Source organism: Carcharhinus amblyrhynchos, chromosome 9, assembly GCF_965287045.1.
Source record: "Carcharhinus amblyrhynchos chromosome 9, sCarAmb.v2.hapA, whole genome shotgun sequence".
NCBI classification, from domain to species: domain Eukaryota; kingdom Metazoa; phylum Chordata; class Chondrichthyes; order Carcharhiniformes; family Carcharhinidae; genus Carcharhinus; species Carcharhinus amblyrhynchos.
The window spans coordinates 98,006,589-98,024,079 of NC_137332.1; the positions used below are offsets into that span (position 1 = coordinate 98,006,589).

At 48.3% G+C, this 17,491-nt stretch overlaps 1 protein-coding gene across 1 annotated transcript; it reads left to right on the forward strand.

Moving 5' to 3' along the window:
• The first annotated feature begins 557 nt into the window (after nt 1-557).
• On the forward strand, nt 558-16,166 carry pigc (phosphatidylinositol glycan anchor biosynthesis, class C). Its single transcript, XM_080196668.1, has 8 exons — nt 558-717; nt 3,651-3,720; nt 6,011-6,165; nt 7,919-8,031; nt 9,310-9,365; nt 11,993-12,140; nt 13,638-13,804; nt 15,097-16,166. Exons 1-8 carry the CDS (start codon nt 579-581, stop codon nt 15,158-15,160), a joined length of 912 nt encoding a protein of 303 aa, XP_080052794.1. The 5' UTR covers nt 558-578; the 3' UTR covers nt 15,161-16,166.
• Nucleotides 16,167-17,491: the final 1,325 nt, after the last annotated feature.

Consider the following 17,491-nt stretch of genomic DNA (forward strand, 5'->3'; position numbering starts at 1 on the left):
TGATAGATAACACATATCAATCCCTACTTACTCGCCAGCATTAAAGATGGCGGTCCCTACCTCCGCCACATCATTACCGCAAAAAAAAGCCCCATTGGCCAGTATCAAAGCCGATGGATATAAGTCGCCAGTTACCTGCCAGCATCAAAGATGGTATTCTGCTTCCCCACCCTATTATCCACCAATATCAAAGATGGTGGACGCAACGACGCACATAACTGCCAATATCAAAGATGGTGGACCAACCCTGCACATATTGGCCAATATCAAAAATGGTGGACCCCCCCCCCCCCAGGGATTCGCCAATACCAAAGATGGTAGACATAATTTCTTTCTCCTCATTTCAATCTGCGCCGGAAAAAAATACGCTGCTTCATTTTACTTTAAAACAACAACACGTTTTGTCGATGGGCCTCTATTTAAGAAAAGTTAACACACTGCCGAGCTACGTTCCGCGGTTTCCATGGTGACGGTCCCCACATCCGGCCTGGCTGGTGTCACTCTGATTTCCTTCCCCCCCGGGTGCAATTCCCGGCGTTCGGCAGTTCCGGCCCCGCGCTGCCTCCCCCGCCAGCTCGATGAGAGCGGCCGCCCCAGAGCGCGGGGCTTCGGAGAGCCGGTACCGACCGTCCCGCTGGAAGAAGGTCCTGTACGAGCGGCAACCTTTCCCGGATAACTTCGTGGATGGGAGTTTCCTGGAGGAACTGCGGAAAAACAGTGAGAAAGAGAAAGAGCGGCAGAAAATGACAGAGAGAAAAGGGAGAGAGGGAAAGAGGAGAGGAGGAGAGAGAGGGGGGGGGGGGAGAGGAGAGAAAATGGGAGGGAGATGGAAAGGATGAGAAATAAAGAGTGGGAAGGAGAGAGGAGAGAAATAAAGGGATAAGAGGGATAGAGAGCAGGGAAAGAAGGATAGAAAAGGAGAGAAGAGAGGGAAAGAGGAAGAGATAGAAAAGAGAGGAGCAGAGAGAGAGGAAACTAGAGTGGGAAAGGGGGAAGGATGAGAAATAAAGAAAGAGAAAAGAGGGATAGAGAGCAGGGAAAGAAGGATAGAAAGGGAGAGGAGAGAGGGATATATAGAAATGGGGAGATAAGGAGAGGGGCAGAGAGAGAGAGAGGGGTAAAGGAAGACAGGGACAGGAGGAGGACATTCAGCCCCTCGAGTTTGTTCGTTTCATTCAGTGAGCTCATGGCTGATCTGTTATTGACCCATTTACCCAATTTGGTTCCAGATTCTGTTGAGTTCTCTCTCAACAGAAATCTATCCAAACCCCGCTATGAAATTTTCAACTGAACCCCAACAATTGTTGGAGGCTGCTCTTTTTAATGTTCCTTTCCTTCAACTCACTCTACCTTCCCCCTTACCTCAGAGACCGGTATCTGAATGGAAAAGTGGTGGGGTGGGGGTCACTTGTATCTCATGTTGTGCGCACAGCCTTTTAATGTACTGCCACCCTCTTAATTCAATTCCTGCATTAACCCTGTACAGTATAAGTAGGAAATGAGTGTTAAATTGGACAGCTTAATGAAGCAGCTACAGGGTGATCAGTCTCGTATGTCCACTCTTCAAACCTAGGACTTGGGATAAGGTTGATGTTGGGTTGTCCATTTAGCCACTACAAAAAGATGGCGGGGACCTCTCCACCACCTCCCCTGCCGCCCCCCTCCCCTTTTTTTTAATCTTGTCACCCCATTCAATACAATATGTGATTCAGGTATCACTGAGATGAGTAACATGTATTTTGCACTCTCCCGGAAATAATGGTGAGGCAGAAATAACTTGGCGGCTTGTAATAGTTCTCGTTTTGTGCTCGGTCATGGGCATTGCTCTTCAGAAAAGCTGCCAAGGGATTGGAGAGGGTGTGAGAGAAGATTTACCAGAATGGTATCAGGGACCTGTCTTGTACACCTTAGAGCAGAGAAGGTTAAGGGGAGATTTAATAAGAGGGTTTTGGATGGTGTAAATAAGGAGAAACTGATTGCAACGATAAACAGCCAGTAACCAGAGGACGCTGATTTGAGCTGTTCCAAAGAATAGTCATCTTGGACTTTAAATATTAACACACTCTGTCTCTGTCTCTCTCTCTCTCGCTCGCTGTGCCCCACAGATGCTGTCAGACTTGCTGAGTTTTTCCAACACTATTTTTTATTATCAATTTAAACTAATTGGCAAAGAGCCAACAAGGTGAGGCAGCCTCAACAATAACTAAAAGCAGAATTGTGCTGGAAAAGTTCAGCGGGTATGGCAACTTCTGTAGAGAGAGAAACCAGAGTTAACGCCTCGAGTCCCGATGAGGACTTTAAAGCAGATGGAGGGTAGAAACGTAATAGGTGGGGAGGGAGGAGGAGGAGGAGGAGGGGGGAAACAGAGTGGGAGAGGGGAGAGATTAAATGACAGATACCGTGGAACGCAAAGCGAGAAGAGAGCGGTTGGAGTGAAGGAATAAATCATTTGTCTGGATTAGGTGATAATGTCAGAATAATGAACATCTCCGTCTGAAAGCAAAAACATGGGATGCGGGCTGGTGCATGGCAAGAGCGGAGTAAGGGGGAAGCAGACTAAAAAGTGAGGACAAAGTTATTGATCTATAGCTGGTGAACCCAGATGTTGATTCCTGAAGGTTGTTGGGTGTGGAGTCGATAAGACCATAAGATATTGGAGCAGGAGGAGGCTGTTTGTGTCCTCGAGCCTGCTCCGCCATTCAATAGAATCATGACTGATCTGACATTCCTCACTTCTACTTTCCTGCCCTTTCCCCATAACCCTTGATTCTCTTACTGATCGAAAATCTATCTATCGCAGCCTTAAATATACACAGTGACTCTGTCCCCACAGCTCTCTCTGTGGCAAGGAGTTCCAAAAACTCATAACCCTCTGAGAGAAGAAATTTCTCCTTATCTCAGTCTCACGGTAGCACAATGGTTAGCACTGCTGCTTTACAGCACCAGGGACCCAGGTTCAATTCCGGCTTCGGGTGACTGTGGAGTTTGCATGTTCTCCCTGTGTCTGTGTGGGTTTCCTCACACACTCCAAAGATGTGTGGGTTAGGTTGATTGGCCATGCTAAATTGACCCTTAGTGTCAGGGGGATTAGGTTGGGTAAATTGATGGGGTTAAGGGAATAGGGCCTGGGTGGGATTGTTGTCGGTGCAGGCTCAATAGGCCGAATGGCATCTTTCTGCACTGTAGGGATTCTGTGATTCTAAATTGGGGCACCTTTGACCTCTGACTATACCCTCTGGTCCTAGACTCTCCCATGAAGGGAAACATCCTCTCAGCATTTACCCTGTCAAGCCCTTTAAGAATCCGATATGTGAAAAGGTGAGGTGTTGTTACTTGAGTTTGTGTTGAGCTTCAGTGGGACGCTGCAGAAGGTTGAGGAAAGGAACGTGAGCACGAGGTGGCAAATGAAATGTGACTGAGAGTTCAGGTTCATGTTTGTAGGACTGCAGCAGGTTCAGAGTAGCTGTTAGAGGTTAGATACATACTTGGCATGGGGTGGGGGGAATCACAGAGCTGTGGGGGAGAGAGCAGAGGGTGTGGGACCTCTTAGTTCTTTCAAAGGGCTGGCACTGGCGAGATGGGCTGAACAGCCTCTGTACGCTGCGAGTCCACGATTACCTCATTCGGTGTTTCTTTCTCTCTTGTTCCAGTTTATGTGCGGCAGTACCAGTTTTGGACAGTGGTGCGTGAATCTACTGTGGTCACCCAGCAGTTGTCCAGGTAAGGAGGCCAGACCTCCCGAAAGGCTGGACAGTGGAAACCTGACAGCAATCCTGGAAGATGCCAGATTGCAGGGCGGAGCGGATCGGGCCAGGCAGCGTCTTGCTGGGAGGAGGGAGAAAGATAGAGTCAATGTTTTGGCTGATGATCTTCTGTTCGGATTGGGGAAAGGTTTAAAGATGCCAGCGAGTGCAGGCAAAGGAGGGAGACACCAAACGGGAAGCAAGAGAGATTCGAGACAAAGGAGACAATAGAGCCAAGGCCAAAGAAATTGGTCATCGTAATAGTAGTTTGACAGTAGGGCAGACAGTGGCATGGTGGTATTGTCGCTGGCCTACCAATCCATGAGACTCAGAGTAACGCTCTGGGAACCTGGGTTCGAATCCCGTCATGGTAGATGGTGAAATTTGAATTCAATATAAAAAGAATCTGGAATTAAGAATCTACCGTTGACCGTGAACCCGTTGTCGATTGTCATGAAAACCCATCTGGGCCACTGATGTCTCTTTAGGGAAGGAAATCTGCCATCCTGGTTTGGCCGACATGTGACCCCATAGCCACACCAATGTGGCTAACGCTTAACTTCCCCCCTGAAATGGCCGAGCAAGTCACTCAGGTCAAGGGGCAGTTAGGGATGGGCAACAAATGCTGGCCATGCCAGTGATGCTCACATCCCATGAAGGAAAAAAAGGAACAGATTGTGATGGGAAAAAGGTGAACAACCTCAAAGCTTTTTCTCTTACGTGCATCAGGCCTGATTGGCAACAATACCAAATTGTAAAGAGAACAGCAATTTATACTGCGTGGAAAGAGAGTGCAGATTATTTGGTAAGTGGGCTCTGATTGGTGAGGGTGGGTGTTGCCGTGGAGAATGTACCAGTTAACTGGCGGCTGGCAGTTAACTGCCCAAGCTTCGTTTCAGTTCCTGTCAGGCCGGTTGGATCAGGTAGGCCGTTTGAGAGCGGCCAATGGGACTAGCAATGAAACAAGTGATGGGCGTAGAAAAGATGTGAATGGCAGCAGCAGTAACATCATCAAAACAAAAGACCCAAAATGGTTTGAGTTCAGTGGGAGTGCAGGGGGCTCCAAAGTGAAAGATTTTGATTTGATTTATTATTATTAGTACACAGTGAAAAGTATTGTTTCTTGCGTGCTATATTGGCAAAGCATACTGTTCATAGAGTACATAAGGGAGAAGGAAAGGAGAGGATGCAAAATGTAGTGTTACAGTCATAGCTAGGATGTAGAGAAAGATCAGCTTAATATAAGGCAGGTCCATTCAAAAGTATGAGGTCCGCTGCTCTTCCTGCATGTCGGGTTGAGTCTCACTGGAGCAGTTTGGGAGTTTGAGGATGGAGGTAGGGGCCGAGACAGGGGAGAATTAAAGTAACAGGTCATAGGACTGAGGAGAGCTGTTCCACAAAGGGATCACCCAGTTGTTGAGACCACACTGTGGTCAGCGAGCACCAGATACTAAAATGGAAAGACATTTGAGTAGATCGCAGTTTTACCTGGAAGGATCTTGAGCTGTGTGGAAGGAGCAGTTATTACATCTCCTGCAATTCCATAGGAAAGGCACAGGGCAGGAGAATTGATTGAAGAGTGGGCCAGAGTGCCAAAAAGGGAACAGTGTCCTTGGATTCTTGAAAGTGGAGGGGAAGATGTGTTTGGAAATGTGAGTTCCTGCAGTGCATCTTGTAGATGGTACACACAGCTGCTACTGTGCATCAGTGGTGGAGGGAATGAATGTTTGTGGGTGGGGTGCTGGGAAGCTCGACACCATCCAGGATAAAACAGCCCGCTTGATTGCTACCCTTTCCACAAACATTCACTCCCTCCACCACCAACAGTGGCAGACATGTGTATCATCTACAAGATGCACTGCAGAAACTCACCAAGCTTTCTTAGGCAGCACCTTCCAAACCTACACCATTTGGCAACAGGTACCTGGAAACACCACCACCTGGAGGTTCCCCCCATGTCACTCACCAACCTGACCTGGAAATATATCGGCTATTCCTTCACTGCCGCTGGGTCAAGATCCTGGAACTTCCTGCTTAACAGCAGTATGGGTGTACCTACACCCCAGGGACTGCAGCGGCTCAAGAAGGCAGCCTGCTGCCTACGGTGACTAGGGATGGGCAATGAATGTTGACCTAGCCAGTGACACCCACGTCCCATAATGGAATAATAATCCCGAATGCTCAGGTTATCTCTGTTTGTGTGAATAGTGGGTGTTTCACTCTGCTTCTCACTCTCACCGTTCCATTGTTTTCTTCCCCTTCCCCAGTGTGTGCGTGTTTGTCGTCCTGTGGTGGTACATGGACCAGGACTCTCTCTCCCCTCACCGACTCTTCATCTCCGGTCTCGTCGTCTCTCTCTTTGGCTACCTCATGTTCGACACCATTGACTCGGGGGAGGGGCGGAATCACAGCGGCCGAACACGTGAGTGTAGACCCTCCTCCTTCAATACAAGCAGCTTCTTCACTCGATGAGGAGTTAGGTCCTTCTCTCATTTAGCATGAGGCTCAAGGACTCCCTCATTGTATTACCCATAAGCCCCAGAGCCAGAAGGTTATGGGTCCAAGATCAGGGGTTCAAGTCCCGCTCCAGAGACTTGCACGCACAGTCCCGATTGGCACTGCAACTACAGTGCTGAGGTAGTGGGGTGAGTTCTTAAACCAAGGTGCCCTGTATTCTCAAGGGTGAATGCTGAAAATCCCAAATCAGGGCAGCACAGTGGTTAGCACTGCTGCCTCACAGCGCCAGGGACCTGGGTTTGATTTCCGGGTTGGGTCACTGTCTGTGCGGAGTCTGTATGTTCTCCCTGTGTCTGCATGGGTTTCCTCCCACAGTCCGAAAGACACGCTGGTTAGGTGCATTGGCCGTATTAAATTCTCCCTCAGTGTCCCTGAACAGGCACCGGGGTTTGACGACTAGGGGATTTTCACGGTAACTTCATTGCACTGTTAAGGTAAGCCTACTTGTGATACTAATGATAAACTTAAAAACTTATTGGGAAGACCTGAGAGATTATCGCGTTCAAACACATAAGATCCTGAGGGGATGAGACAGGGTGGATGGTGAAAGGATGTTTCTTTTCTGGGAAAAAAATAAAACTAGGAATAAAACAGCTTAAAATTAAAAGGTCCCCTTTCTTAGACGGAAATGAGGAGAATTTATTTCCTCTGGGGGTGGGGAGTCTCTGGAACTTTCTTCCTCTAAAGGCACTGCAAGCCGAGTATTTGAATATTTTAAAGGCAGAGCTGGATAGATTCATGTTTATTCGGGAATGTGGGGTTGAGGTTACAGTCAGATAGCCATGATCTTATTGAATGATAGAGCAAGCTCGAGGGGCCGAATGGCCTACTCCTGATCCTAATTTGTATGTTCCCCATAGTGGCAGAGGCAGAACGTTTCTAAGGCAGAGATAGATAGATTACTGTCTAACAAGGGAGTTGAGAGATTATCGTGGATGGGCAGAATGGGACAGGAGGGCCAAGGGGTTGAATAGCCCCTGGTTTGTATGTTGCTATGTATGTAAGAACCAGGGAGCTTCCCCCCCCCCCCCAAACAGCCCCCACCAGCCCCCACCACCACCACCATTGGCCAGTGTTCAACATCGCTCGAAGTGGAATTATTGAAGAGGTGCGAGGTGCTAAAGGTGAAACAAAAAGAGAGAAGTGCTGGTAGATACTCAGCAGGTCCGGCAGCATCTGTGGAGAGGGAAAATAGGATTACTGATTGGAGTCCGTATGACTTCTTCAGAGCTGAAGAGAGTGAGAGATGTGACGGTTATACACAGTATGAGGGAGTAGGGCAGCTGGAGCAGAGAAGGTCAGTGATTGGTGGGAGCTAGGGGAGATGGCAACAAACATGCCTCAGTTGTGAGGAAGGTGAAGGGTTAGTGACGGTGTGAAGGGCTATAAAAGGTGCTTTAAAAGGATATCAGAATGTGCTAATGGGAGAACAAAGGTCAGTGCTGATTAGAGCTCTGAAGAAGAATGATCTGACTGGAAATGTTAGCTCTGTTTCCTCTCCACGGATGCTGCCAGTGTTTTGAACCTTGAGCCGTTGTTTAAAGCACAGTGCTTTTGTTTATGTATGCATCTTTGTGTGCACACGTCAACGCGTCTGTGCGTGTTTGTCAGATTATGCTGTGGAATTAACCTCTAACCGTCCCAACATCCTCTTCCAGGGTGGGCTGACTTGAAGAGCACGGTCGTCTTTGTGGCATTCACATACGGATTTTCCCCAGTTCTGAAAACACTGACAGAATCCATCAGCACCGACACAATCTACGCCATGTCTGTAAGTGGTCACTCTGCAGTCTATCCTGACAGTGAAACACAGCCGAGGGCAGTAGCTGCTTCTCGGTGTCTGTCCTTTCTGTTATTTGACTTTAAATTTTTCCTCTTCCGGCTCTTACTGGACTTTAAAATGCTTATCCTTCCCCCCCCCCCAATCTGTGTAAACTCGCCCAGTTCCACAACCCTCCCAAGATGAGGCTGGCATTTGTTGCCCATCCCTAATTGCCCCTTCAAATGAGTGTCTCACTCGGGTCATTTCGGAGGGCAGTTCAGAGTCACACGTAGGCCAGACCGGGCAAGGATGGCAGAACTTCTTTCCTAAAAGGGAGAGGTATCTGTGTTTTTACAACAGTTGATAGTTTTGTGGTCACCAATACTGAGATTAACTTTAGCTCCCTCCATCCCCACCCCCTCCTTAACTCATGTGCTGTTGAAGCCCTCATCCATACCTCTGAACGGGAATATTCCAGCACACTCCTGGTCAGTCTCCCAAATGCCATCCTACATAAATTTGAGCTTTGCTGCCTCATCGGATTAAGTTTTGTTCACCCATCATCAGCACCCCCAGGATACGGTGACCTGTATTGGCTCCCTGCAAGTCCAACTTTAAAAAAGAAAAGTTACTGATCCCCGTGTTCAAATCCCTCCACCTTCCCAAACTGCTGATCTTTTCTGCAGCTGGGTGATAGGACTGAGTGGATTGCTCAGCCATTCGCTGGGCGGGTGGTCCAAAAAACACATTGCCGAGGATCATGTGTCTTGAGCGGGGTCAGCATGGATAACAGCAGCAGGTTCTTCCCCTGTTTCCCTGAAGGGATTTTTTTTAATCATTTGTACGGCATGGGGGTCACTGGCTGGCCATCCCTAGTAGGTATTGCTGTGAGGCTAACCACACGTAGGCCAGATGGAGTAATGATGGCAGATTTCCTTCCCTAAAGAACATTAGTGAACCAGATGGGTTTTTCCGTCAGTCAGTCAATCAACAGTGGTTTCATGGTCATCAGTACGTTCTTAATTCCAAATTTTTTTTTATTGAATTTGAATTCCACCAGCTGCCATGGCAGGATTTGAACCCAGGTTCCCAGAACATTAGCTGAGTTTCTGGATTAATAGACTAGCGATAATACCACTAGGCCATTGCCTCCCCATTTGCTTCCACCCTCTCGTGGTAGGATTTGAACCCGTGTCTCTGGGCCCATTAGTCCCAAGCCTTTGTGAGGAATTGTGTAATCAGATTGATCTAAATCTTGAGTAATGCTCGCGCTCTCTCCTTCTGCAGGTCTTCATGTTGCTGGGTCACCTGATATTCTTCGACTATGGAGCGACTGCAGCTATGTAAGTTCTGAATGGGCAGGTCAGGCACTGCCAGAATGGAAATTGGTCCTCGGTGCCTGCAAGTATCAGGGTTATGTGTAGTACAGATCCAGGTCAGGGGTCAGCAGTCTAATCAGCAACCTTTGTCTGAACAGGGCCCTGGGTATTAATATATGCAACTTCCAGTACACGCAAGTGCACCATACTGCAAGCCCAACTGACAATCTTGTCAACGAATGGCTTTAGTTTTAATGATACTCAAGTTCTGAGCTAACCAAATAACGATGTCATTTTGTCAGTAAAGTCATCTTTAAAACAAACCTTAACTTAAGATGCATTAAAATAAGACAATTTTGTTAGCTGTTTGTTTTTTTATGACTTACTTCCAATAGCTCGTTCATAGAACTCCCACAATGCAAAAGAAGGCCATTTGGCCCATCAAGCCTGCACCACTGACAGTATCACCCAAACCCTATCCCTGTAACCCCATGTATTTACCCTACCAAGTGCCCTGACACTAAAGGGAAATTTAGCATGGCCAATCAACCTAACCTGAGTATGGGAGGAAACCAGAGCACCCGGAGGAAACCCACGCAGACACGGGCAGAACATGCAAACTCTACACAACCAGTGACCCAAGACCAGAATCGAACCTGGGTCCCTGGCGCTGTGAGGCAGCAGTGCTAACCACTGTGCTGCCCAATTATTATTCATAATTCATCTCTTCAGATATAATCAAAACAGTAATAGTCACAACCATAAAGCCTAGTCCTCAGATCAAAGGTGTTATCTGTAATCATCGTGTCTATGCCACTCAAACAGGTTTAGTTAGAACTGACATTATTGTTCATGGAAATATTCATTGAAACAGTAAAGTGCAGCACAATGATTCCCCTTTCTCCCACAATAAAATCACAGCTCTTTCTTTGCTTGGCTTAATTGTGCATTATTAGGCTTATTGTATGTTCATGTGATCCAACTGGGAAAGGTACAAGCAACAAATGAGAGGTTAAAGAGGTGCTAAGGGTGTCGGAGCCTCAGGTTGCTGACACCACCTCCTCCCCTGCCCACTCGGTCTGGGTACTGACTGTTGAACAAGTGTGTCTGAGATGAGAAGTCATCCAAGTTTTGTGCTGATTCCCAGTAAAGGGAGTTTTGTCCTGCACGTAGTCACAGAACCTAGGAACTGGGAGCAGGAGTAGGCCATTCAGCCCCTTGAGCCTGCTCCACCATTCAATACGATCATGGCTGATCTCACCTTGACCTCATCTCCACCTTCCTGCCCACTCACCATAACCCTTCAGTCCGCTATTAATTAAAAAACCTATTTATCTCCTTCATAAATCTGTTTAGCGCTCCAGCATACACTGCACTCTGGGGTAGAGAATTCCATATTCACAATCCTTTAAGTAAAGTAATTCTTCCTCATTTGTATTTTAAATCTTCCATCTCTTAGCCTAAAACTATGATCTGTCATTCTGGAATGTCCAACAAGGGGAAACATCCTCTCTACATCTACCCTGTCAATTCCCTTTAGTATCTTATATAACTCAATTAGACCTCCTCTCAATCTTCTAAACTGCAGCGAGTATGGGCCTAACTGGCTCAATCTCTCTGCATCGGATATGAGCTTCATTCCTGGAATCAATTTAGTGAACCATCTCTAGTGCATTTATGTCCTTGCTCAAGTTAGGGGAACAAAATTGTGTGCAGTACCACAGATGCAGTCTCACCAGTGCCCTATGCATTTGCAGTAGCACTTCCCTATCTTTATACCTCTATTCCATTAGCAATTCCATTTGCCTGCCTTGTTACCTGCTGCACCCACATACTAACTTTCTGTGAAAGTAGGTCCACCCCGGAGACTGCTTTCATAGTCACCCTGACTGTCCAGAATGGATTCCATTCTCTACCCCCTCCACGCCCCCACTACTAACAGTGGCGACATTCGTCATTCTTGATGGAGGGGAGATAGAAATGGTGGGGAAGGGGGTGCAGGGTGGGTTGCCCCCACCTCCTTTCCTCAAAGAAACTATCTCCAAGCTTGGTGCTTCTTCAGTTACCTGTTCTTGAGATGTGGGCATCCCTGAAAAGGGTGACAGTTATTGCATTCCCAGGCTGACCCTTGAGGAGGTGGTGGGTCAAACCAGGGCATTGTCAGCTTCAAGTGGGTTCACCGTTTCTCCTTAAAGGATGGTTTACCCAGTCTTTACTGCAGAGCTGTTCCTGGGATCTTGCTATGCACCAAATGACAGCACCCTCCCTTGCCTTTCCGACGGTGACCTCACTTTAAAAACACTGCCAGCTTCACTGGGCGAGAAAACGAGTCGGGACGTCCTGAGGTGGTGAAAGACGTGATTAAAGACATAAACCTTTCCGACTGTCATGTTGGGGGCAGGAGGTGTCAGGCTGCTGGAACATTCTAACTTGGCTATGGTTTCTTTGAGGAAAGGGGGATGGGCAATCTCCTCCCCAGCCCCAGCCCCACACCAGCTCCACCTCCTGCCCAGTCCCACAGAAAGCTATTTTTAAGTCAGCATTATTTGCATTGAGTGGATGGTTTTGCCTGGACCAGATTCCTCCCAGCTCTGCTCCTCTGTCTCTTCCCTGACGGTTTTCTCACATTCTCCCTTTCTTTCTCCTCACAGCGTCTCGAGCACACTCTCGTTGAACATGGCCATCTTTGCCTCCGTGTGCCTGGCCTCGCGACTCCCCAGCTCGCTCCACGCCTTTGTGACTGTCACCCTAGCCATTGAGGTCTTTGCCCTCTGGCCTATGTTCCAGAAGAAGCTAAAGGTGCTGCTGTAACTGCGAGTGTGAGGACAGTATAGGACGGTGGTTGCGGTGGAGGGTGGTGGATAGGGTGCAAAGGGTAGGTGTGGCAGTCCTGAAAGCGGGTGGGTGACTGAGGAGGTGGGAATGTGGGGTTGCAGTGGAGGGAGGAGAAGGAAAGATTGCAGGATTGTTGTGGAGGCCAGAGAATGGTGAGGAGGGGATTTGAGCTTGCATTGGGGAAGAGGGAACGAGGAAGGAAGGTTGGAAAGTTGGCAAGGCGGAAAGGGTTGGGTAGGTATGGGGGTGGGAATTTGGGATTGTGTGGGGGAGGGAGGAGGACGAGGGGAGGTTGCAGGATTATAGTGGAGGCCAGAGGGTTGTGAGCTGGGAGATGCATGTTGGGGTGATAATAGGTGGGTGGGGAGGGAGATGCTGGAGGACTACAGGACATGAATGGCACCTCTCTCTCCGCCATCTTGTCTGTTGACCGTAGCAGCACCCCAGAGCCAGTTCAAGATGATTTACCTCCCAGTTGGGTAGGAGTGAATCTCTGTCCAGGTGTGAATCCCACCCTTCTTCCCATCGAGCACTGCCACACTGCTTTACCATGCCTGCTAACAAGTGGATGATTGTCCAATATGCTGGATTGATGGGGACTGGTCCAAAATGCCTCAAGTCTCTGGGCTGAATCTGGTCAGGCCGCAGGCAGGCAGGTCACTGCCGACTTGGGATTGCCAAGCATTGCATCAGCACGCAACTGAACCACATTCCAAAGCGAGTCAAGACCAGATTGTCATTATCCCAATGCTGGTTCATGGCAGCTCACTGTACAGAAAATGACTGCTGCGTTTTCTACAGTGCGACAGTAGATAACGACAACCTTTACATTTTCATGCCACCTTTAATGTAATAAAACGCCCCAAAGTGCTTCACAGGGACTTGACACAACTAAATATGAGACTGAGCCACGTTAAAATGTCAAGTTAGATGACCAAAAGCTTAAGTTTGAAGGAGTATTTTGAAGGACGAGAGAGAGAGATGAACACGGAGAGGGAATTCCAGAGTGCGGGGGCAGCTGAAGATTCAGCCGCCAATGGGGGAGCGATTAAATTGGGTAAGGGGAGCACAGATATCTCCAGAGGGTCGTGAGTTTGGAGGAGGTAGGGAGGGATTTGGAGATGAGGATGACGAGATTGTATAATCAAGGTATTGCCGGACTGGGAGACAGCGTCGGTCTGGGAACACGGGGTGGAATATACCTGCTGTGAGTGAGGGAAAGGGAGTAGGGTTTTGGATGGTCTTTAGTCTGTGAAGAGTGGCCCCTGGAAGACCAGTCATGTAAGTTCTGACGGATGTCTTCTTACCATTACCGTCTCGGCCCCACACCAGCCTGTCATTACAGTGAAACGGCCAGGCACTGTCTGGTGTGGCACTGTGTGGTATGGCTGGGTAAGAGACAATGTGATATTATTGGCAATTCTACCATCTTTAAGGATTTCCCTCTGTCTCGTATTTCAGGCGATCACTCCTCGCTGCTACCTAGCTGTCAGTGTGGTCTTCACGCTCGCCGCCGTGCTGGGTGTGCTGACGGTTTCTGTCACCGGGGCTGTGCTCTTTGCTCTGCTGCTGTTGGCGGTCGCCTTCCTGTGTCCTCACTACCTCATCAAATTACAGTCCTCGAAAGAGTAAGTCTCACTGCCTGGCGCAAACAGCGTGAGCACGCTTCCCTCTGGCAGACTATATCCTCATTCTGTCGCCTAAAGGCTACATGTTGACCCCCTTCAAGGACAGGGCAGCAACAGGTCTCCAGATATCCCACCAGTGGAACAGTGGGTAGCATGATGGCTTATGGGGTTGTGGCTTTGATCCTTGAGAGACAGTCCAAAAATCCACTCCCCCCTGGGCTTCTGCACTGTCAGAGGCAATGATAATACCTAATGGTATTATCACTCGATCAGAAACTAAACTAATGTTCTGGGACCTGAGTTCGAATCCCACCGGAGATATGGTGGAATTTGAATTCAATAAAGATATCTGGAATTAAGAATGTACTGATGACCATGAAATCATTCTTGATTGTCATAAAAATCCATCTGGTTCACTAATGTTCTTTAGGGAAGGAAATCTGCTGTCCTCACCCGGTCTGGCCTACCTGTGACTCCGGAGCCACAGCAATGTGGTTGACTCTCAACTTCCCTCAGGCAACTAGGGATGGGCAATAAATGCTGGTCAGCTAGCAACGCCCATGTCCCACAAATGAATTTAAAAAAAAGCGGGTGAGTGCTGCACTGCCAGAGTGCGAGTGCTGAGGGAGTGCTGCAGTTTTACAGTTGCCATCTTTTGAAAAAGACACTTTAAAAAAAGGCTTCATCTACCCTCTGTGATGGGAATGCGATCTCATGTCCGCTATTGTAAGAGAAGGGAGTGTTGTTCCTGATGCGCAGGGTCTGGGGAGTCGAGATTTAAACCTCACAATGTGTTAAAGCAGGTGAGCTGGTTATTAGTATGTTGGTGTTTGAGAGCTTGCTCCACACCAATTGTTCTCCCATGTCTTACTGCTGTACATCATTGGCTGTAAAGTGCTTTGGCAGGGCCTCAGTTTGCAGAAGGCGCTATCTAAATGCGGGTTCTTTTCACTCAATCTGTTCTCCTGTGGAGAGGCTTCACAGTGACAGGAGGTTTACAGTGGATGCGTGGACTGTCCTTAGACAGGTTCCATGCAGAGTCCTGCTGGACTGGGTGTGTTCAGGGATACCCCAGCCACCCCATCCCGGCTGAATAGCCTATCCCCCTATCTGTGACACAGTGCAGTAACGGCAGCGATTATGGCGGGGGGTAGAGACTTTCTGTGAGGTATTCTCCATTTGGTCTGTGGGCTTTGCTGATGTGGATGGGGTGGGTGGGAGGGAGGCACAGAGGGCAGGGACCAGTTTGCCACGCTGATTCATTGACCCCTTTTTCCTCTTTCTGCCTCCAGCAACATCCACGGCCCCTGGGATGAGGCGGAGATCAAGGAAGATCTGTCCAGGTTTCTGGGCTGACAGCTTGCCCAGCAGCGGGGTGGGAGATGGGGGCAGGAGCCCCCTGGCATCAATGCCTGTCAGTGCCTTCACAACTCATATTCCTGTCTGACTGTGAGAATCTTATTGGGCGCTGGGTTACACGGATGGTGCAACCTCCCCTCCTATCCTGATGCCAACTATCGATTCGAATACTTGGGACATCTCATCAGTCTCCAACATCTAACTGGAACTGGATCTGCTGCAAGGATCCTCTTTCTCCTCTTCCATTTCCCTTATCAGGACTTCCAGTGACTCTCGTTGAGTCAACAGTAAGAGGCCATGTGTACTGACGGGAGTGCGCACACACTACACGAGATGCTTCTCACTCCATTTATAATCTCGGTTCTTTTCCCCCTTGTTCGGTTACATCCTCAAATGCATCAACATTATTTGCCTCAGTTACTCCTCTGTGGTAGTGAGTTCCATGCTCTGGAAGGTGTCTCAAAAGATGTTTCTCCTGAATTCCCTGTTCTGTTTTTCTTTTCCAACACCTGTTAGATTTATTTGTGACTTTTTAAAATATATTTAGGACATAGTTTTTAGTTCCATCACCATCCCAACCAACCCCACCTCACCCCACACAAATAGAAACATCTGCCCATCCAATCCAACTCTCTTCTAATCATAATTCCAGGTTTTCCGTACTCTCTCAGCCACTGCTACACAGAGGAGTCCCAGTCTGTTTGCTGTTTCTCAATAGGATATAATCTGGGTCAACAGGCCCTCAACACTACGTAAAGATTCAAATACTACCTCCCATACCCTTCCAAAACCCTGGGGAGACAACAGCTGGTTCCATGTTTCTACATGTAGACACTTCACGAGGAACTGGTGGCATTCCTGGAATAAGTCTGCGCGCATTACTGGTGATCGACCTGACCTGGAGGGAGTGCAGTGATAACGCAGTGCAAACAGTCCACCTGAACAAGGCGGGCAGTAGTCAGCAGAGGCTGCTTTGTATTACAGACACTCCTGGACTTTAATTAAAGAGTTTTGTAGAAGCTTCGTTGGCAGCCTGCTGTTTCTTCGTGTGCTCCTTGTCTGCTAATCTAGGCGTGAGGGTGATTATTCCCACCTACCATTCTCACACCAACCACGCCCACTGCTCCAGCCCTGCTCCTTATAGCCTCCAGCTGCTGCTGCGTGCAACTGAGAGGTCAGGGGATTCTGTTTGCAATTTGCTAAGTTACAGAGACAAGTGAGTGGAGGGGGATTTTTAATAAAATCTTTCCCAGGATATGGGTGTCACAGGCTAGGACAACACTTAATACCTATTCCTGGTGAGCTACCTTCTTGAACTAATGCAGTCCCTAAGGTGTAGGTACACCCACAGTGCTGTTAGGGAAGGACCTCCAGGATTTTTGACCCAGCCACTGCAAAGGAACTGCCGATATGTCAGGGTAGTGAGTGGATTGGAGGGGAACTTCCAGGTGGTGATGTTCCTGAGTATCTGCTGCTCTTGTCCTCTTTGTAAGAAGTCTTATACCAGGTTCAAATCCAACAGGTTTATTTGAAATCACAAATTTTTGGAGCATTGCTCCTTCGTCAGCTGAGCCGGCAACTCCACATCTTGTCCTTCTAGTTGTAGTGGTTGTAGATGTGGAAGGTGCTGCATTGCATCTTGTAGATGGCACACGGCTGCCACAATGTGTCAGTGGTGAAGGGATTGAATGTTTCAACTGGTGGATGGGGGTACCAATCAAGTGGAGCTGGCCTGTCACATCTCAAATCGTGCAAGTGGGTGGTGTCATCAACATAAGAACATAAGAAATAGGAGCAGGAGTAGGCCATCTAGCCCTTCGAGCCTGCCCCGCCATTCAATAAGATCACGGCTGATCTGTCGCGATTCAGTTCCACCTTCCTGTCCTCTCCCCATAACCCTTAATCCCCTCTCTTATCAAAAACCCATCAACCCGCGTCTTAAAAATATTTAGCGAGGCAGCCTCCACCACTTCAACGGGCAGAGAATTCCAGAGATTCACCACCCTTTGAGTGAAGAAGTTCCTCTTCAAATAAAGCCTCACTCTGTCATGTATTCAATGAGGTAGCTTTCAGGAAAAATCGTGCAGGCGCTGAGACGGGGAGAGGTTTAGAGAGGGAAACTCGGAGCTTGAGGCCCAGGCTTCTGAAGGCATAGCCAACAATGTTGGAGGGCTTAAAATCTGGCAGTTCAAGAGAGCTTGTGATTCTAAATAAATCTGTTGGACTTTAGCCTGGTGTTGTGAGACTTTTTACTGTGCTGACCCCAGTGCAACACTGGCATCTGTATATTGCGAGAGAGCAGAAATCTCAGGGAGAGTTATGCAGAGC